The sequence below is a fragment of the Garra rufa genome, chromosome 23 (assembly GCF_049309525.1).
Source record: "Garra rufa chromosome 23, GarRuf1.0, whole genome shotgun sequence".
NCBI classification, from domain to species: Eukaryota; Metazoa; Chordata; class Actinopteri; order Cypriniformes; family Cyprinidae; genus Garra; species Garra rufa.
In genome coordinates this window covers 1,486,152-1,509,058 of record NC_133383.1, presented here as the reverse complement: position 1 = coordinate 1,509,058, position 22,907 = coordinate 1,486,152, and the positions used below count along the sequence as shown (strand labels likewise).

Sequence of the window (22,907 nt, the reverse complement as noted above, 5' to 3'; positions counted from 1 at the left end):
AAGTGATAGAATGACACATATCTTCAAATCTGATGAAGAAACTAATTAGAATTAGAAACTAAAAGCTGAAACCAATCCATCAAGACATTTTTAACTTTAAAAACCTGGCTAAAATACAAGTCCATAATAACGCTTCTGCCAGTGAAAAAGTGGTCAGGTCTGAATCAGGAGAGAAATCTGCAGATCAAACACCATTTACAAGCCTTAAAAACAGCTCTAAACAAATATGGCTGGATTTTAATGCTAGAAACAACAGGAGATGGACTTTGTCCACTCTATTATGGATTACAGACTCGTATTTTAATTAAAAATGTCTAAATAATGGATTTGTTTCAAGTTTTGTCTTCTCCAGATGTTAACTGATGGACTGGAGTGGTGTGGATTATTTGTGAATTACTGTGATTTTTTTTAATCAGCTGTTTGGACTCTCATTCTGACGGCACCCATTCACTGCACTGATAAAAATGAGCACATTTTCACCATTCCTTTAAGATGAACATTTGGCAAAATTAAGTTTGTCTGGTTTGAAATGAAGTTTTGTGGTTCAGTCATTGAGTAAAACGTTTTAAAAAGATGCACAGATACAAACATTGTGATATTTTCTTCAGCCATGGCTTAAAAGTCCAAAATACTTCAGGGCATCTGTGTTTCACAGTGTATACAAATCCAGTTTCTCCCACGGATTAGTCCTTCCAAAACCTCAATGATCTAAACAACCCATCTGAGTTGGAATAGAGTGTTATTTATGCTGAAACAAGGGTTCACCCTTCAGTAAAGACGCATGAGATCCGGCTCGGGCATCTCTCAGCGCTTCGGATGTGAAGATAATTGTCCTCCTGCACCGAAGGCACCTGCTGGCCCAAAAACTCCTCAGGTCCGGTCTGGCAATCGAACACTGCTGTCACAAACACATACAACCATAAGAAACCTAGTTTCTGCAACACAATCAAGCTGATTTATTGTATTCGTGTGAGTGTTATTACCAGCGACGCCTGATAGAGTTCTGTGCGCCAGGTCCAGCTCTGTCTGAGATGCGTCCGAGGAACCCAGGTTGTCCTCAAACATGGGCTGCATCTGCATCATGGAACAGGAAGTCATATGTTTGGCAGCGTGCGGTGAGTCACCGTATGAGAACGCGGTCTGGCCGTCAGCAGAGAAACCTGACGAGTGTTAAATGCAAGAAAACACCACGCCGTTTGATTATTCACAACACCAAACAATCCATCCTTCATTTAAGATTCAAGGCTTGAATGATGTTTCCTCAAGGTGACATTTGAGCTTGGGAAGACTTTATACAATCAGTATGATGAGATTAGACGTGTATTAGATGGATCTATTTTTTGACTTCGTCTGACAGACTGCCATCTGTTGCTCCAAGAGTGGAAGGACCAATTTGTGAATCATTCATCGCCGATCGGTTTGTTCTCCGCTTACAGTCACGTCTTAAATATGCATTTTGCCTCTGCTTGCTGCACATATGGAATATATGTAAATGTGCTTCTGTTTGGAGTTGGATGCTACACAGATGTGCTAGGGTGGTTTTGTCTGGTTGCTAGGACTGTGTGCATAATTATTCGGCACGTTGATATTGGGGTCATATTTTTTTTCCAAGCACATTTGACCAATTCTAAACCACATCAATCTTAATAACTACTATTCATTTTGTATTTAATCATTTATAAGTGATGATATATTTGTCCATGAAGGCTGGAAGTGAAAAACTCCTTATATTCAGGTGTGCAGAATTATTAGGCTCATTTTCTTTTACAGATAAAATGTGCCCAAAAACAGATTTACCTCAGACTGAAAAGTCAAAAACTATTAAATGCCCATGAGGGGGATGCAATACTGGAATTTGCAAAGTTAAGGCATGACCACCGGACAGAAAAACGCTTGTTGCATCTGCATTGTCAGAAAAAACAGGTGGAGGAGAAAAGATGCATGTTAATTGCAAAAAAGTAAGAATTAATGTTAAGAATTAGATATGACAATCAGGAACCACTTAGTCTCCAGCGCCAGCGTTTTCCAGAACTGCAACCTACCTTGAGTCTCCAGAAGTGCAATGTGTCAGGTTCTCAGAGACTTTGCTTGGGCAAAAAATCCTACAAAATGACCCTCACTTAATAAGAATAACATTCTGAAGTGTTGTGAAATATTGGAGACAGTTTTTTCTAGGCTTTATAGACAGTTGAGAGTGGCTCTTGTAGCACTCTTTCCAGTTTATCCTCCAGAATCTGGCAGTAAGTTTTGGGACTTCAGTTTTAGTCTTTCTCCTATCCTGAAATGTCTGTCTTGCAGAGATGGACCAAAATGAACTCTTAACACTTACTGCCAGATTCTGGAGGACAAACTGGAAAGAGTGCTAGAAGAGGATGTGGTGCTGGTCCTTTTAGAGCAACTCTCAACTCATCTGTCTATAAAACAGTCTCCATGTATTTCACAACACTTCAGAATGTTATTCTTATTAAGTGAGGGTCATTTTTTAGGATTTTTTGCCCAAGCAAAGTCTCTGAGAACCTGACACATTGCACTTCTGGAGACTCAAGGTAGGTTGCAGTTCTGGAAACCGCTGGCGCTGGAGACTAAATGGTTCCTGATGGTTTCATATCTAATTCTTAACATTAATTCTTACTTTTTTTCCAATTAACATGCATCTTTTCACCTCCACCTGTTTTTTTCTGACAATGCAGATGCAACAAGCGTTTTTCTGTCCGGTGGTCATGCCTTAACTTTGCAAATTCCAGTATTGCATCCTCCTCATGGGCATTTAATGGTTTTTGACTTTTCAGTCTGAGGTAAATCTCTTTTTTGGCTCATTTTATCTGCACACCTGAATATAAGGAGTTTTTCACTTCCAGCCTTCATGGACAATTATATATCACTTATGAATAATTAAATACAAAATGAATAGTAGTTATTAAGATTGATGTGGTTTAGAATTGGTCAAATGTGCTTGGAAAAAATATGACCCCAATATCAACGTGTCGAATAATTATGCACACAGTGTAAATAAAAACTGAAATCACTGAATGACTTTGTGCGATTTTGTCACATATCTGAGGTGGCAAGTGCTGACCATCTTCATAAACTCCTAATGAGAAGAACTTACCGACAAGCTTTAAGAACTTCCTCCAATTTTAGACAGCATTAAAAGTTTGAAAACAAAGACATTAAGACATCTATAAGCATTAATATTGTTATTTTATATTTGTAATTTAAAATTAAATTGGTCAGGAAAATTTCTCTTTTATATTTTATGTATATATAACATATGTGACCCTTAAATAGCGCGGGTATATTTGTAGAAATAGCCAAAAATACATTGTATGGGTCAAAATGATCGATTTTTCTTTTATGCCAAAAATCACTAGGATATTAAGTAAAGATCATGTTCCATGAAGATATTTTGTACATTTCCTTCCGTAAATATATCAAAATATATATGCATTACTAAGAACTTCATTTGCACAACTTTAAAGGCGATTTTCTCAATATTCAGATTTTTTTTACACCCTCTGATTCCAGATTTTCTCGGCCAAATATTGTCCTGTCCTTACAAACCAGATATCACTGGAAAGCTTATTTGTTATTTATTTATCAGTTTTCAAATAAATTCACAGGTTTTGTGGTCCAGGATCACACATAAAACATTTTAAATTGGGATTTTTATCAGTTGAAAATATTAGTTTTTATGTTGCTCTAAGTGGTTGTAAAGAGGTTGCTTTACAGAATTTGTAAAAAGTTAACTTAATGCAAATAAGCATGACTAGCATGTTGTTGCCATGTTTGCAGCATGATTAACATGTTACTAGCATGTTGTTAGCATCTTTTTAGGTTGATTAGCATGTTACTAGCATGTTGCTACCATAATTAGTAAGTTACTAACATGTTGCTAGCAAGATTAGCATGTCACTAGCATGTTGCTATCATGATTAACAAGTTACTACCATGCTGTTAGCATGTCGTTAACATGTTTACAATACGATTATTATGTTACTAGCGTGTTGTTAGTACATTTTAACATGATTGACATTTTGCTAGCATAGTTAGTAAGTTACTAGCATTATGTTGGCATGATTAGCAAGTTACCAGCATGTTGTTAGCATGATTAGCATGTTACTAGCATGTTGCTATCATGATTAACAAGTTACTAGCATGTTGTTAGCATGATTAGCATGTCGTTAGCATGTTTACAATATGATTATAATGTTACTAGCGTGTTGTTAGTACATTTTAACATGATTGGCATGTTGCTAGCATAGTTAGTAAGTTACTAGCATGATGTTGGCATGATTAACAAGTTACTAGCATGTTGTTAGCATGATTAGCATGTCGTTAGCATGTTTACAATATGATTATTATGTTACTAGCGTGTTGTTAGTACATTTTAACATGATTGGCATGTTGCTAGCATAGTTAGTAAGTTACTAGCATGATGTTGACATGATTAGCAAGTAACTAGCATGTTGCTATCATGATTAACAAGTTAATAGCATGCTGTTAGCATGATTAGCATGTCGTTAGCATGTTTACAATATGATTATGTTACTAGCGTGTTGTAAGTACATTTTAACATGATTGGCATGTTGCTAGCATAGTTAGTAAGTTAATAGCATGTTGGTAGCATGATAAGCATGTCACTAGCATGTTGCTATCATGATCAACAAGTTACCAGCTTGCTGTTAACATGATTAGCATGTCATTAGCATGTTTACAGCATGTTACTAGCACGTCTTAGTATTATTGGCATGTTGCTAGCATGATTAGTAAATTACTAACATGATTAGCATGTCACTAACATGTTAGAATGATTGGCAAGCTAAGTTACTAGCCTGCTGTTAGCATGATTAGTATGTCGTTAGCATGTTTACAATATGATTATCATGTTACTAGCGTGTTGTTAGTTCATTTTAACATGATTGTCATGTTGCTAGCATAGTTAGCAAGTTACTAGCTTGCTGTTAACATGATTAGCATGTCATTAGCATGTTTACAGCATGTTACTAGCATGATTAGAATGTTGTTAGAATGATTGGCAAGTTACTTGCATGTTAATAGCATTTCAGCATTTCTCAAGCCAGCTTAATTAATTTTAGTATTGAAGTGTTTTTTTACAGTGAAATTTTACAATAATATTATTTGACTGTAAGATTGTAGTGATACAGTAGTAATATTTTTTATTCATTTTTTTTTTTTTTTTTTTTGCATTTTTATTTAATATTTATACTACAACTACTATCACTGCAAATTTTTTAAAAATTCACATTTTGGCAATTTTATCCGAAAAATGCTATTTATTTTTTGTCAAAAAAAATTTACAATATCATTGCAATATCATATATTTTGCACAAAATAAATTAGATGAGGATATAAAAGAAAACAGGGACGTACTGTCAGGATGGGATGTCCTGGGATGGCTGGAGTATCTGGAGAGTTTGTGAGTGTTTTGGCCCAGCGTGTGGTGAGATGACAGGGAGGACACCTGATGCGACACAGGAACCCTAAACCTGAGAGATGAAATGCTTTTACTGTAATAAACCATATATATATATTAAATCTAGCCAGCGCTTTAATGCATTATAAATAAAATAGTCATCGTGTTAAGTGTTTATTCAGTAGTAAATCTTAACTCTGTGGTTCTGAAGTTTTTATGCTTTGTTGTTGTTTTTGTTGTTTTACAGCAATCCAATTATATTGAAAAGAAGTTGAGAAATCAAGTCAGGTTTATTTCAATATCACATGAAACAGTATAGATGGTTTCAAAGTAGCTTCACAGAGATATATGGGTAAACAACTGTTAATGAATTCAGCTCTACACAAGACAATATTCACTGTCAATATTCACTGTCAGCTCATTTGCTGAGGAACTCCATCAGGTGACAGGAACAGAAAAAGCTTTGAGAGAACCCAGACTTAGTCGTTGAACTGGCCTAAATGAATGATTCTAGACTACATCTCAAGTCAGATTTGTGGACTGATACTATTTTTGCATCCAGCTCTGAAATAACAGCATGAACGTTTAAACAAGTATGGGTTGACAACGAGTAATTTTACCTTTAAAGGTCATGAAATGCATTTTTATATATTTTATTTTACGTTGGACATGGTCATTTTCTATTCTGAATTTAGCCTCTGATTTGAAGCCTGTGTTGGAAGAGGCGTGTCTGCTGTCAGACTTTAATGTAAACGTCCACTGCTATGATTGGCTAACATCTTTGCATATGAATTGAGCATTACATGCAGAACTTTCTAGAAAACTTTTTTACTGTAACAGCTGCCAAGATGAGCTAATGGAGAAAATTGACAGTGTTGATTATAGCATTATATCTATATCTGTGGCTGTCATCTTGCTCAGCGAAGAAGACATGACATATCTAGAGCTCAAGGCTTAGACTTAGAGCTTGAGTCTACACAGTAGTGATTCATTTGGAGGTTGAGTCTGCGCAGTAGTGATTCATTTGGAGGTTGAGTCTGCGCAGTGGTGATTCATTTGGAGGTTGAGTCTGCGCAGTAGTGATTCATTTGGAGGTCGAGTCTGTGCAGTGGTGATTCATTTAGAGGTCGAGTCTACACAGTAGTGATTCATTTGGAGGTCGAGTCTACACAGTAGTGATTCATTTGGAGGTTGAGTCTGCGCAGTGGTGATTCATTTGGAGGTTGAGTCTGCGCAGTAGTGATTCATTTGGAGGTTGAGTCTGCGCAGTAGTGATTCATTTGGAGGTCGAGTCTGTGCAGTGGTGATTCATTTAGAGGTGGAGTCTGCGCAGTAGTGATTCATTTGGAGGTCGAGTCTACACAGTAGTGATTCATTTGGAGGTTGAGTCTGCGCAGTGGTGATTCATTTGGAGGTTGAGTCTGCGCAGTAGTGATTCATTTGGAGGTCGAGTCTGTGCAGTGGTGATTCATTTAGAGGTCGAGTCTACACAGTAGTGATTCATTTGGAGGTCGAGTCTACACAGTAGTGATTCATTTGGAGGTTGAGTCTGCGCAGTGGTGATTCATTTGGAGGTTGAGTCTGCGCAGTAGTGATTCATTTGGAGGTCGAGTCTGTGCAGTAGTGATTCATTTGGAGGTCGAGTCTGTGCAGTGGTGATTCATTTAGAGGTGGAGTCTGCGCAGTAGTGATTCATTTGGAGGTGGAGTCTGCGCAGTAGTGATTCATTTGGAGGTCGAGTCTGTGCAGTAGTGATTCATTTGGAGGTTGAGTCTGCGCAGTAGTGATTCATTTGGAGGTGGAGTCTGCACAGTGGTGATTCATTTGGAACTCGTCTGCGAAGTAGTGACTCATTTGGAAGTAGAGTCTGCGCAGTGGTGATTCATTTGGAGGTCGAGTCTGCGCAGTAGTGATTCATTTGGAGGTGGAGTCTGTGCAGTAGTGATTCATTTGGAGGTGGAGTCTGTGCAGTAGTGATTCATTTGGAGGTGGAGTCTGTGCAGTGGTGATTCATTTAGAGGTCGAGTCTGCGCAGTAGTGATTCATTTGGAGGTGGAGTCTGCGCAGTAGTGATTCATTTGGAGGTCGAGTCTGTGCAGTAGTGATTCATTTGGAGGTTGAGTCTGCGCAGTAGTGATTCATTTGGAGGTTGAGTCTGCACAGTGGTGATTCATTTGGAACTCGTCTGCGAAGTAGTGACTCATTTGGAAGTAGAGTCTGCGCAGTGGTGATTCATTTGGAGGTCGAGTCTGCGCAGTAGTGATTCATTTGGAGGTGGAGTCTGTGCAGTAGTGATTCATTTGGAGGTGGAGTCTGCGCAGTAGTGATTCATTTGGAGGTGGAGTCTGTGCAGTGGTGATTCATTTAGAGGTCGAGTCTGCGCAGTAGTGATTCATTTGGAGGTGGAGTCTGCGCAGTGGTGATTCATTTGGAGGTGGAGTCTGCGCAGTAGTGATTCATTTGGAGGTGGAGTCTGTGCAGTGGTGATTCATTTAGAGGTCGAGTCTGCGCAGTAGTGATTCATTTGGAGGTGGAGTCTGCGCAGTGGTGATTCATTTGGAGGTGGAGTCTGTGCAGTAGTGATTCATTTGGAGGTTGAGTCTGCGCAGTGGTGATTCATTTGGAGGTTGAGTCTGCGCAGTAGTGATTCATTTGGAGGTCGAGTCTGCGCAGTAGTGATTCATTTGGAGGTCGAGTCTGTGCAGTAGTGATTCATTTGGAGGTCGAGTCTGTGCAGTAGTGATTCATTTGGAGGTGGAGTCTGCGCAGTAGTGATTCATTTGGAGGTCGAGTCTGTGCAGTAGTGATTCATTTGGAGGTTGAGTCTGCGCAGTAGTGATTCATTTGGAGGTTGAGTCTGCACAGTGGTGATTCATTTGGAACTCGTCTGCGAAGTAGTGACTCATTTGGAAGTAGAGTCTGCGCAGTGGTGATTCATTTGGAGGTCGAGTCTGCGCAGTAGTGATTCATTTGGAGGTGGAGTCTGCGCAGTAGTGATTCATTTGGAGGTGGAGTCTGCGCAGTGGTGATTCATTTGGAGGTGGAGTCTGTGCAGTAGTGATTCATTTGGAGGTGGAGTCTGCGCAGTAGTGATTCATTTGGAGGTGGAGTCTGTGCAGTGGTGATTCATTTAGAGGTCGAGTCTACGCAGTAGTGATTCATTTGGAGGTGGAGTCTGCGCAGTGGTGATTCATTTGGAGGTGGAGTCTGCGCAGTAGTGATTCATTTGGAGGTTGAGTCTGCACAGTGGTGATTCATTTGGAACTCGTCTGCGAAGTAGTGACTCATTTGGAAGTTGAGTCTGCGCAGTGGTGATTCATTTGGAGGTCGAGTCTGCGCAGTAGTGATTCATTTGGAGGTCGAGTCTGCGCAGTAGTGATTCATTTGGAGGTCGAGTCTGCGCAGTAGTGATTCATTTGGAACTCGTCTGCGAAGTAGTGACTCATTTGGAAGTTGAGTCTGCGCAGTGGTGATTCATTTGGAGGTCGAGTCTGCGCAGTAGTGATTCATTTGGAGGTCGAGTCTGCGCAGTAGTGATTCATTTGGAGGTCGAGTCTGCGCAGTAGTGATTCATTTGGAGGTCGAGTCTGCGCAGTAGTGATTCATTTGGAGGTCGAGTCTGCGCAGTAGTGATTCATTTGGAGGTCGAGTCTGCGCAGTAGTGATTCATTTGGAGGTCGAGTCTGCGCAGTAGTGATTCATTTGGAGGTTGAGTCTGCGCAGTAGTGATTCATTTGGAAGTTGAGTCTGCGCAGTGGTGATTCATTTGGAGGTTAAGTCTGCGCAGTGGTGATTCATTTGGAGGTGGAGTCTGCGCAGTGGTGATTCATTTGGAACTCGTCTGCGAAGTAGTGACTCATTTGGAAGTTGAGTCTGCGCAGTGGTGATTCATTTGGAACTCGTCTGCGAAGTAGTGACTCATTTGGAAGTTGAGTCTGCGCAGTGGTGATTCATTTGGAGGTTAAGTCTGCGCAGTGGTGATTCATTTGGAGGTGGAGTCTGCGCAGTGGTGATTCATTTGGAGGTGGAGTCTGTGCAGTAGTGATTCATTTGGAGGTGGAGTCTGCGCAGTGGTGATTCATTTGGAGGTGGAGTCTGTGCAGTAGTGATTCATTTGGAGGTGGAGTCTGCGCAGTGGTGATTCATTTGGAGGTGGAGTCTGCGCAGTGGTGATTCATTTGGAGGTGGAGTCTGCGCAGTAGTGATTCATTTGGAGGTGGAGTCTGTGCAGTAGTGATTCATTTGGAGGTGGAGTCTGCGCAGTAGTGATTCATTTGGAGGTGGAGTCTGTGCAGTAGTGATTCATTTGGAGGTGGAGTCTGTGCAGTAGTGATTCATTTGGAGGTGGAGTCTGTGCAGTGGTGATTCATTTGGAGGTTGAGTCTGCTCAGTGGTGATTCATTTGGAGGTCGAGTCTGCGCAGTGGTGATTCATTTGGAGGTCGAGTCTGCGCAGTAGTGATTCATTTGGAGGTGGAGTCTGTGCAGTGGTGATTCATTTGGAGGTCGAGTCTGCTCAGTGGTGATTCATTTGGAGGTGGAGTCTGTGCAGTAGTGATTCATTTGGAGGTGGAGTCTGCGCAGTGGTGATTCATTTGGAGGTGGAGTCTGTGCAGTAGTGATTCATTTGGAGGTGGAGTCTGCGCAGTAGTGATTCATTTGGAGGTGGAGTCTGTGCAGTAGTGATTCATTTGGAGGTGGAGTCTGTGCAGTAGTGATTCATTTGGAGGTGGAGTCTGTGCAGTGGTGATTCATTTGGAGGTTGAGTCTGCTCAGTGGTGATTCATTTGGAGGTCGAGTCTGCGCAGTGGTGATTCATTTGGAGGTCGAGTCTGCGCAGTAGTGATTCATTTGGAGGTGGAGTCTGTGCAGTGGTGATTCATTTGGAGGTCGAGTCTGCTCAGTGGTGATTCATTTGGAGGTTGAGTCTGCTCAGTGGTGATTCATTTGGAGGTCGAGTCTGCGCAGTGGTGATTCATTTGGAGGTTGAGTCTGCTCAGTGGTGATTCATTTGGAGGTCGAGTCTGCGCAGTGGTGATTCATTTGGAGGTTGAGTCTGCGCAGTGGTGATTCATTTGGAGGTGGAGTCTGTGCAGTGGTGATTCATTTGGAGGTCGAGTCTGCGCAGTGGTGATTCATTTGGAGGTCGAGTCTGCGCAGTGGTGATTCATTTGGAGGTGGAGTCTGTGCAGTAGTGATTCATTTGGAGGTCGAGTCTGCGCAGTAGTGATTTATTTGGAGGTCGAGTCTGCGCAGTGGTGATTCATTTGGAGGTGGAGTCTGTGCAGTAGTGATTCATTTGGAGGTCGAGTCTGCGCAGTAGTGATTTATTTGGAGGTGGAGTCTGCGCAGTGGTGATTCATTTGGAGGTGGAGTCTGCGCAGTGGTGATTCATTTGGAGGTGGAGTCTGTGCAGTAGTGATTCATTTGGAGGTGGAGTCTGTGCAGTAGTGATTCATTTGGAGGTCGAGTCTGCGCAGTAGTGATTTATTTGGAGGTCGAGTCTGCGCAGTAGTGATTTATTTGGAGGTCGAGTCTGTGCAGTAGTGATTCATTTGGAGGTTGAGTCTGCTCAGTGGTGATTCATTTGGAGGTCGAGTCTGTGCAGTAGTGATTCATTTGGAGGTGGAGTCTGCGCAGTGGTGATTCATTTGGAGGTCGAGTCTGCGCAGTAGTGATTTATTTGGAGGTCGAGTCTGCGCAGTGGTGATTCATTTGGAGGTGGAGTCTGCGCAGTGGTGATTCATTTGGAGGTGGAGTCTGTGCAGTAGTGATTCATTTGGAGGTCGAGTCTGCGCAGTAGTGATTCATTTGGAGGTCGAGTCTGTGCAGTAGTGATTCATTTGGAACTCACCTGCGCAGAAATTATTCATTTGGAACTCGTCTGCGAAGTAGTGATTCTTTTGGAACTCGTCTGCGCCGAAGTGATTCATTTGGAACTTGTCTGTGCAGTAGAGATTCAATTGGAACACGTCTGCGCTGTAGTGATTCATTTGGAACTCATCTGCGCAGAAGTGATTCATTTGGATCTCGAGTCTGCACAGTAGCGATTAAAAACAATGTTTTAAAAAAAAATAAAAACTATATATGATGTTTTTTGCACATGGGTTAAAAAAATTAGGTTAAAGAAAATTGATTCATAATTTTTAAATGTTTGATTTAGTTTCCAGTGACATGTATGACTCTTTCAGCGCTCCAGTTCTTACAGACGTCCAAAGCGGCATTGTGTTTATTCCTGGATGTAAAAAGTGCATCAGAACAGTGGCACAAGAACAAACAAACTGCTTTTAACAGCGAATCTGGGGTCAGAGGTATTTCACAACTGATTAAGCACAAAGTGAGGTAATTACACCGATCCCATAGCCGGGGTATTTCTCGCATTTTATGATTCTCTTCTTGAATTCCTGGTGCTCTCTGGTCGGTGGCTATAGCGTCGGCTAATGCGGGACCAATGAGGCAGAGCAGGTCTCGATCTCACAAGCTGATTGTCTTCCCTGGATCCCGCGGCGCATGGCGTGCCTACCGCCGGCGCCGGGACAATCGCGAGCGGCGAGAAGCCATGCGCATCTGGTTCCAGAAAGGCAGAAAAGGTTCCTCTCTGTGCCTTTGAAGTGAAGGAATGGGCGTCCAAAAATATAAACCTCTTCCCAAACGCTGTGTAAAACACACAAAAGCGCAGTGGAGCCTTTCAGCAGAGAAAAGCCTGCTTTATTTGAATCAGATTATTGCAACTACGAGCTCGCAGCCATAAAGCCATGACAACCAGGAACGCATTTGTCGCAGATCAGAGAAAAAGAAAAGGCGCTTTTGAATCGGTCATAGCGATTCACCCCGCCAAGGGAAACTCCGAATGAATGTCAACTAGACAGTGATTCAGTTTGTGGCAACTTACTCAATTGAGGTTCGACCAAAAACATAGTGATAGGAAAAAAACATACGGCATTCGGCGGCCCGGCGTGGATTATTAGACTCGATTCATCAAGCTTGAAAGGAGCGTTACAGACACTGGTGCATAGAAGTGATGCCAGCTTGGTGTCGCGGCTAACCTGTCTTTCAGCGCTCTGATCTTTGAGGGAATACAAATGTGCCTTCATTTTCTACAGTCATAGATGCATGAACGCCCGTCTTTTTTCTCCTTTTGCATTTCTTTCAGACTTTGAGTGCACTAGCTCGCAATTTTGAGCCCAGCAGGGATGTTGCAGATGAAAGAGGCTGCTGAAGTTCTCAGGGCAGCGAAACTCTCACGCACACTTGTTTGTCATACGACAGCTAGGAAATCGAATTTAGATATTGTTTCCTTCAATAGGAGCAGACACCAATCAATCGATATTTTTGTGAACATGTCAATTCTCAAAAAGCTGGCATGACCAGAACTATTAAAGCCCGGCTTGATGTTGAAGTCATTATGAAATCAAAACGTACTCTATTAATTCATGTTCCATATTGAGATTCATCAGTGCATGTTATTTGAAAGGAAATATGTCTTCATAATCTTTCATCCAGCATTATCATTAACTAAAACTGAAACTATTAAAAAATGCATTACTTAAAACTAAATAAACTAAACTGAAATAAAAAAAAAAATTAAATAAAAAACAGCACAGTAGTGATTCATTTAGAGTATGAGTTTGCGCAGAAGTGATTTGCTCTGGGACTTGCTGTCGATGATCCCTACTGAGTTTTGCTTATATGTCAAAAGGTTTAAAATATATCGCAAAATATGTCAAATTTAAAAATGGCGGACATATGGTTCAGCCAATCCTGGCAAGATTGATAACTGTTCAAACGTCATAAGAAAAAATTTGCATTTTTAATATCTCACGACCCATAGGTGGCGCTGTACCCAAATTTGGCATGGACTCTCAGAGCATAGTTTTGATGAAGCATACCCAGTTTCATTTCAGTTGATCAAAGTTTGGCCAAAATATTGCTTCTGAACTAATTCTGGGTCAACCTCATTAAATTTGCAACATTGTAACTTTTGAACAAAGATGAATAAAAAATGTGTTGAAAAAAATCTGAGCCAATTTTGGGAAGAATTGGATCAATTTTCAAGGAGGAGTAGCAAAAAACCAGAGTACTGTACTTTTCAAAATGGGCGCTACTGTAATGGGTGAAGTCTCAATGTGAGCTACTGATTGTGATCAGCGGGAAGAGAGGAATCAGGTGTACTAAGTTTCTTTTTTCTAGAATTAGGGGTTCAGGAGTTATTACTATTTTAAGGGGAGACACTGCAGGCAAAAACTGTTTTTTTCATGCACCTGTCAAGTTTGAGATTTTGGGCTTTTTGGTTTTTTGTGAAGTGTTTTTTCAGACTAGTGGGAAGAAAACATCCAAAAGACACTGTTAAGTGTTTCTTTTATAGCGCTTCATCTATTTGTGTCAATAGATTTCAATTACAATACATATTTTTAAAGGCCGTTTTCTCAAAATGAGTTTTTTCTCCTACACTGAGCCATAAATCTCCACTTCAGTAGCACTTACACACACCAAACTTTACATTTTAGTCCTGTCTATATCCTGAAGGTTTTTACAGAGGGATTTGTTCATATAGAATTTGCTTGATTTTATACAACATTTTATTCCCCAAAAAACTGTAAAAAAAAATATATCGTTTTCTGCCTGTTCTAAGTATTTTCTGAAATATGGAGTGACAAAATAAGAACCCAAAATTCCTTCTGTAAAAACATTTGACTCTAATGTCAAAAAATTAAATGAGTTTTGAAACTGACTTCATCCAGTGTTTAAATTTTTGTACTAGAAATGTATGCAAATTAGCACATATTTAATTAAATAATGGCTCATTTGCATACTAAAACAACATTCTACAGAACTTGTAATACAAAAAATGTTTGTAGTAGTTACCAATGTAATCAATCAACTGAGTAAGTAATGTGATAACACTTAGTTTTTTTTTTTTTTTTTATCCTATTCACCTGCAGTGGCTCGCCTTAATGTTGAATTTTTGAACTGGTGGTGGCACTATAGTGTTGGTCCTAGAGACCCCAAAGTTGGTCAGATCACTATTCATGGCCATCCCTACAAGTGTGCCAAATTTCACCAAGTTTCTATGTTCCCTTCACAGGGCTGCCATAGACTCCCATTGGACGAAAATAAGAAGAAAACATATAGATACAATAGGGGCTACAGCCCTAAAAATGTAGGGCAGGACTTGGCTCTTTGAATAGGTTGTTGATTGGATGTTGAGATGTGGGTGTGGCTCTCAAAAGAGCTTAAGGGGGTGGAGCTTAAGAACACTAAATGATTGGAAAATACCAGAATACACCAGTAGAGAGAAGATACAGTTATGATATTCTGATTAAACATTAAGATCAAAACATTTATAGAAAAAAAAAACATTTCTTAATAACTTTGAGCAATAATATTTAGCTAAATCCAGTCAAATCCTCATGAATAAAATAAAGTCCTGACATATGTTATTTCCCACTCAATATTCTTGTTCACTTTCACAGAAGTTAAATGTGTGAGTAATGCATTTCAAAACATTTGATGTCATTGATTGGAAGCTGATCAAGTTTTTCTACCTGTTGTTTCCCTGTAAAGGCGGCAACTGCATATGGGCTCCGTTTGGGGTCTGAAGGGTCTGTGGACCGGCGGAGATCTGCATGGGGCTCTGCAGGGTGTTTGTTTGGCTCGGCTGGTTGAGGGTGAACACTTGCATATCAACAGAAGACAACATAGTAAAACCATGGTAAGATTAGATGCCATTAGCCATCACTAGAATGAAAAAATATACTATAAGCTTCTTTATACAGAAAGCATTTTTGCATTACATTGTACTGCTTTTCCATTGTTTTTCTATGCAAACATGGACTAGAATCTCAGTGCATGAGAAAAAACACGGCCCCTTACACTGTTATTTTAATTTGTATACACCGCCTCTCAAAACTTTTGGGATTTGTAATGTGTTTTAAAAAAGTCTCTTTTGCAAATCAAACTTGTTTAAAAATACAGATATTTTTGCAATTCAAAATAAGGTTTTTGTATTTTAACATACTTTAAAATATAATTTATTCCTGTGATGCAAAGCTGAATTTTCAGCATCATTACTCCAGTCTTCAGTGTCACATGATCCTTCAGAAACCATACTTTTTCAGGATTCTTTGTTGAATAAAAATAAAATAAAATAAAAATTCTAACAATATACATTTTTACTATCACTTTTTATCAATTTAACACACCCTTGCTGAATAAAAGTATTAATTTCTTTCAAAGAGACTTACTGACCCTAAACTTTGAACGAAACATTGAACTATTTTAAAACAATGCGGTTCTTTTTAATGTTTTATTGTTTAAAGAATCCTGAAAAAGTATCATAGGTTCAAAAAAAATATTAAGCAGCACAACTGTTTTCAACATTGATAATAAATATTATCAATGCATATTAGAATGATTTCTGAAGGATCATGTGACACTGAAGACTGCAGTAATGATGCTTAAAAAAAATCAGATTTAATCACAGAAATAAATTACAGTTTAACATGGATTCACATAGAAAACAGCTGTTTTAAAACATAAAAATATTTCACATTTTACTGTATTTTTGATCATTTTTAAATAATTGAAATAATGTTTCACAATATTACAGTTTATTTGATCAAATAAATCCAGCCTTGGGGAGCATAAGAGATTGCACAAAGAGATTTTGTCATTTTTAGTGTGTAGTGTTTCTTCAGTTTTCAGTGTCACATGATTCTTCAAAAATCATTCTAAAATGCTGATTAATTTCTGTTATTATCAATGTTGGAAACAGCTGTGCTGCTTAATATTTGTTTGGAACCTGAGATTCTTTTTTCAGGATTCTTTGACGAATAAAAAGTTAAAAAGAACAGCATTTATTTAAAATATACATCTTTTCTAACAATATGAGTCTTGGCTTTTACTTTTTATTAATTTAACACATCCTTGGTGAACAAAAATATTAATTTCTTAAAAAAAAAAGAAAGAATAAAAATTTACTTACCCCTAACTTTTAGATGGTAGGTTATATTGTTACAAAAGATTTCTATTTTAAATAAAAATTGTTCTTTTCAGCATTTTATTTGTTAAAGAATCCTGGGGGGAAAAAAACACAGGTTCCAACTAAATATTAAGCAGCACAACTGTTTCCAGCACTGATAATAAATCAGCATATTAGAATGATTTCTGAAGGATCGTGTGACACTGAAGACTGCAGTAATAATGCGGAAAATGTAGCTTTGATCACAGAAATTAATTACATGGTAACGTAGATTCACATAGAAAACAGCTGTTTTAAAACATAAAAATATTTCAGATTTTTGATTAATTGAAATACTATTTCACCATAGTACAGTTTATTTGATCAAATAAATCCAGCCTTGCTGAGCATAAGAGACTGCAGAAAGATTTTGTCATTTTTAGTATTGTTAGTCCAGTATTCAGTGTCAAATGATTCTTCATTCTAATATTTTAAAATATATATTTTTTTTAATTATTGGAACATGTGATACTTTTTTCAGGATTCTTTGATGAATAAAAATAATAAGAATAAAAGCAGAATTAAATAATAAATAATTTATTTATTACACTTTTTATTAATTTTCCAACACTGATAATAAATCATAATATTAGAATGATTGCTGAAGGATCACGTGACACTGAAGACTGGAGGAATGATGCTGAAAATTCAGCTTTGCATCACAAGAATAAATTATATTTTAAAATGTATTAAAATAAAAAAACACTATTTTAATATTACAGTTTTCAGTATTTTTAATCAAATAAACGCAGCCTTGAAGAGCAGAAAAGTCTCCTGTAAAAAGCTTATAAGTGTTTGGTACCAGTGTAGAGATCATCAGTGGGCGACTGGTGCTTGGTCTCAATCAGGTCCAGTGGCGCGAGGCTGTGCTGCAGCGGCTGAACCGTCAAACACTCGGTGAGTCCGTCCTGACTGAGATCTGTGCTGCGTCTCAACTACATCAAACACAATCACAATCATTCACAACACTTCATCTGATGCCCTCAAATCAACATGACACACTTTAGCTACTGTTTCTGAGGAATTAAGGCTGGATTTTATGGTAAAACTTTCAATTAAAGCCTTTATATATGTGACCCCGAACCACAAAACCAGTCATGAGGGTCCAATTTTTTTAAATTGAGATTTATGCATCATCTGAAAGCATTGATGTATAGTTTGTTAGGATAGGATAATTGGTTGAGATACAACTATTTGAATATCTGGAATCCGAGGGTGCAAAAAAATCAAAATATTGAGAAAATCACCTTTAAAGTTGTCCAAATGAAGTTGTTAGCAATGCATATCACTAATCAAAAATTAAGTTTTAATATATTTATGGTAGAAAATGTACAACATATCTTAATGGAACATGATCTTTACTTAACTTTCTAATTATTTTTGGCATAAAAGAAAAATTGTATTGTATTGTTGACTATTGCTACAAATGTACCCATGCTACTTAAGACTGGTTTTGTGCTTCAGGGTCACATATAGTACATTATAGAAGTAGTTTTATGCATTAATTATGCCTTGCAATGCATCTTATAATGCATTTTATGCCCTCATGAACAACTGTAAGCACAGTTCTAAAGTATTATAATACTTATCTGTTCATTCTTACACTTTTTAAAAAGTATAATGCATTAAAATGCATGATTAACCAACCTTAAAATACTATAATGATTTTTATCTTTGGTTACAATTATTTGTGTAAAAATATAATGCATTGTGAAGACTTTTATAAAGCATTATTCATGCTTTTAGTGTTACCAATTTCATCAATTTTTACAGACTGTAAAAATTGGCTATAAAGTAGACTGTAAAAAATATTTGTTGAAGTTGAAAATAGATTATTAGAGTACATTTTAGAAGTAAATACTATTTAAGTCTTTTAAACTAAAAAAAACCCACATTTAATTCTGTTAATTGCCCTTTCCATGTAAATATTTGTAAAATTTAAATGCAATTTCTGATTAAAAACTGTTTCTAAATAAATCAGATTTTTTGTGCACCAGTAAAGACAGAACTGAAAGCAAATGTTATGCTAGAACTAAGTATAAATATTTATTTTGCAGCTTAGAAGCTGAAATGGATAGTCATTTTTATCAATAAGAAACTAACTGGACTGGACTGTAAAAACTGGCTATAAAGTAGACTGTAAAAAATTATTTTTGAAGTTGAAAATAATTATTAGAGTACTTTCTAGAAGTAAATATTATATAAGTATTTTGACCTAAACATCCCACATTTAATTCTGTTAACTGCCCTTTTCAAGTTAATATTTGTAAATTGTTTCTAAATAAATCTTATTTTTTGTGCACCAGTAAAGACATAGAACTGAAAGTAAATCTTATGTTAAAACTAAGTATAAATATATATTTTTTGCAGCGTAGAAGCTGAAATGGATAGTCATTTCAGTTATTATTTAAGAAAAAAAGAAGAACATTATATATTTGGAATAACATGCACCAATAAATGCATTATATCTTTACATAAATAATTGTAACCAAAGATAAAAAGCATTATAGTATTTTAAGGTTTGTTAATCATACATTTTAATGCATTATACTTTTTAAAAGTTGTAACAATGAACAGATAAGTATTATAATGCTTTATAACTGTGCTTACAATTTTTCATGAAGTCATAAAATGCATGATGAACAAGCCTTAAAATACTATAATGCTTTTTATCTTTGGTTACAATTATTTATGTAAACATATAATGCATTGTGAATACCTTCATAAGGCATTCATAATGCTTTCGTTCAGTGTTACCAATTTTATCAGTAAGAAACTAACTGGATCACAGTGTAAAAATTGGCTATAAAGTAGACTGTAAAAAATATTTTTTGAAGTTGAAAATAGATTATTAGAGTACATTTTAGAAGCAAATACTATTTAAGTATTTTTACCTAAAAATCCCACATTTAATTCTTTAATTGCCCTTTCCAAATTATCTTTTCTAAAATTAAAATGCACTTTCTTGCATTATAATACTTATCTGTTCATTGTTACACCTTTTAAAAAGTATAATGCATTAAAATGCATGATTAACAAACCTTGAAAATACTAAAATGCTTTTTATCTTTGGTTACGATTATTTATGAAAACATATAATGCATTGTGAATATATTCATAAATGCCTTTAGTGTTACCAATTTTATCAATAAGAAACTAACTGGACTGGACTGTAAAAATAGTTTTTTTTTTTAAGTTGAAAATAGATTATTAGAGTACATTTTTGAAGTAAATACTATATAAGTATTTTTACCTCTGTTAATTGCCCTTTCAATGTAAATATTTGTCAAATTTAAATGTAATTTCTGATTTAAAAAAATTGTTTTTAAATAAATCTTATTTTTTATGCATCAGTAAAGGTATAAAACTGAAGGTAAATGTTATGCTAAAACGAAGCATAAATATTTATTTTGCAGCCTAGAAGCTGAAATGGATAGTCATTTTAGTTATTATTTAAGGAAAAAAAGAAAATTATATATTTGGATAAACATGCACCAATAAATCGTTCACAAAAGCAAATGTCCATTAGTGATTTGATATTGACTTAAACACTTGCATTTACTTTCCAAACGAGATTAAAGCAAATGGATGATAAAGGCTTGGATAATTGGCTCCTAATTTTTTGCTTAATTGAGCTGAATCTACAGTAATTAATCATGAGCATATGGTTTAATATCACAGCTTAAAATATGGCTGCGTTCGGAGCTCTCGACCTGCGTGATTATATTTAGCACGTCTATTAATACAGCGTATTCTGAGTAATTCGTAATAATCATGAAGGAACGTACACACGCCGGACAGATCGTGCAGAAGCGGAGGCGCAGCTTGACGTGCTGCACTATTTTTTCTCTCCCAGAAACGTCTACCTGAGGAATCTGTATCTATGGTGACGTGACCTTTATTTTGTTCCTCCGTGATAATGAGCGGCTCCTACACAAGGCTGCTAACAACTTACAAGTTTAGAGACTTCGTTATCAACACCCTCTCCACTGTTTGTGTCACAAACGCACAACTCTCTGCACCTTCTGAGTGAGACGATGGAAACCTTTATGTCTTTACAAACCTGTATGCTTTTGTTTTTAGTCTGTGGAACACAAACGCATCTTTGTTTGCGTGCAAAAATTAGACGACTCTTTTTCTTGAAAGACGTCTCTTTCACCAAGGTTGCATTTGTTTGGTCAAAAATACAGTAAAAATGTGAAATATTTTTGTGTTTTAAAATAGCTGTTTTCTATGTGAATATCTGTTCAAGTGTAATATATTTCTGTGATCAAACCTGAATTTTCAGCATCATTACAATTCATCAAAAAGTAAAATTTTTTAAATATTTTTAAAATGTAAAATAGCTGTTTTCTATGTGAATATCTGTTCAAGTGTAATATATTTCTGTGATCAAACCTGAATTTTCAGCATCATTACAATTCATCAAAGAGTAAAAAATGTGAAATATTTTTAAAATGTAAAATAGCTGTTTTCTATGTGAATATCTGTTCAAGTGTAATATATTTCTGTGATCAAACCTGAATTTTCAGCATCATTACAATTCATCAAAAAGTAAAATTTTTTAAATATTTTTAAAATGTAAAATAGCTGTTTTCTATGTGAATATCTGTTCAAGTGTAATATATTTCTGTGATCAAACCTGAATTTTCAGCATCATTACAATTCATCAAAGAGTAAAAAATGTGAAATATTTTTAAAATGTAAAATAGCTGTTTTCTATGTGAATATCTGTTCAAGTGTAATATATTTCTGTGGTCAAACCTGAATTTTCAGCATCATTACAATTCATCAAAGAGTAAAAAATATTAAATATTTTTAAAATTTAAAATAGCTGTTTTCTATGTGAATATCTGTTCAAGTGTAATATATTTCTGTGATCGAACCTGAATTTTCAGCATACATTACAATTCATCAAAGAGTAAAAAATGTGAAATATTTTTAAAATGTAAAATAGCTGTTTTCTATGTGGATATCTGTTCAAGTGTAATATATTTCTGTGATCAAACCTGAATTTTCAGCATCATTACAATTCATCAAAGCGTAAAAAATGTGAAATATTTTTAAAATTTAAAATAGCTGTTTTCTATGTGGATATCTGTTCAAGTGTAATATATTTCTGTGATCAAACCTGAGTTTTCAGCATCATTACAATTCATCAAAGAGTAAAAAATATTAAATATTTTAAAAATTTAAAATAGCTGTTTTCTATGTGAATATCTGTTCAAGTGTAATATATTTCTGTGATCAAACCTGAGTTTTCAGCATCATTACAATTCATCAAAGAGTAAAAAATATTAAATATTTTAAAAATTTAAAATAGCTGTTTTCTATGTGAATATCTGTTCAAATGTAATTTATTACTGCAGTCTTCAGTGTCACATGATCCTTCAGAAATCATTCTAAAATGCTGATATGAAAACAGTGATACACAACCATTCAAAAGTTTGTGATGAGTAAAAAAATACTAAATAATAAAGGAAAATTCATCAAGGAGTAAAAAATATTAAATTTTTTTACAAGCTAAAATAGCTGTTTTCTATGTGAATATCTGTTCCAAGTATAATATATTTCTGTGGTCAAACCTGAATTTTCAGCATAGATTACAATTCATCAAAGAGTAAAAAATGTGAAATATTTTTAAAATGTAAAATAGCTGTTTTCTATGTGAATATCTGTTCAAGTGTAATATATTTCTGTGATCGAACCTGAATTTTCAGCATCATTTCTGCAGTCTTTAGTGTCACATGATCCTTCAGAAATCATTCTAATATGCTGATATGAAAACAGTGGGTGAAACATAATCATTCAAAAGTTTGTGATAAGTAAAAAAACTATAAAATAAAAGGAAAATTCATCAAGGAGTAAAAAATCATAAATATTTTTCAAATGTAAAATAGCTGTTTTCTATATGAATATCTATTCATGTGTAATTTATTTCTGTGATCAAAGCTGAAGTCTTTTGAAACATTTTAAATGCCTTTAATGTCACTTTTGATCAAGTCCTTGATTTTTTTTTTTAACTTAATACAAACTTTTTAATTGGTTGTGTATCACTTTTTTCATATTAGTATATTAGAATGATTTCTGAAGGATCATGTGACACTGAAGACTGCAGTAATGATGCTGAAAATTCACATTTGATCACAGAAATAAATTACATTTGAACAGATATTCATATAGAAAACAGCTTTTTTAAATTGTAAAAAATATTTACATTTTTTTCCTCATGGATGAATTTTCCTTTTTTTATTCTTTTTTTTTTACTTATCACAAACATTGAATGACACTGAAGACTGGAGTAATGATGCAAAAAAAATTATCTTTGATCACAGAAATAAATTACATTTGAACAGATATTCATATAGAAAACAGATGTTTTACATTTAAATTTTTACTCCTTGATGAATTTTCTTTTTTTCTTATTTAGTTTTTTTTTTTTTACTACAGACTG

At 36.1% G+C, this 22,907-nt stretch overlaps 1 protein-coding gene across 1 annotated transcript in view; it reads right to left on the bottom strand.

The window, feature by feature from the left end:
• The window catches only part of glis3 (GLIS family zinc finger 3), a 58,456-nt gene that overhangs the window by 5,826 nt on the left and 29,723 nt on the right, over positions 1-22,907 (bottom strand). The window contains exons 7-11 of the mRNA XM_073830184.1: positions 17,256-17,388; positions 14,979-15,108; positions 11,288-11,469; positions 984-1,160; positions 766-898 (exon numbers count right to left, since the gene is read on the bottom strand). Coding sequence (XP_073686285.1) covers positions 766-898; positions 984-1,160; positions 11,288-11,469; positions 14,979-15,108; positions 17,256-17,388 — 755 coding nt within the window. The remainder of the gene's footprint in view (positions 1-765; positions 899-983; positions 1,161-11,287; positions 11,470-14,978; positions 15,109-17,255; positions 17,389-22,907) is intronic.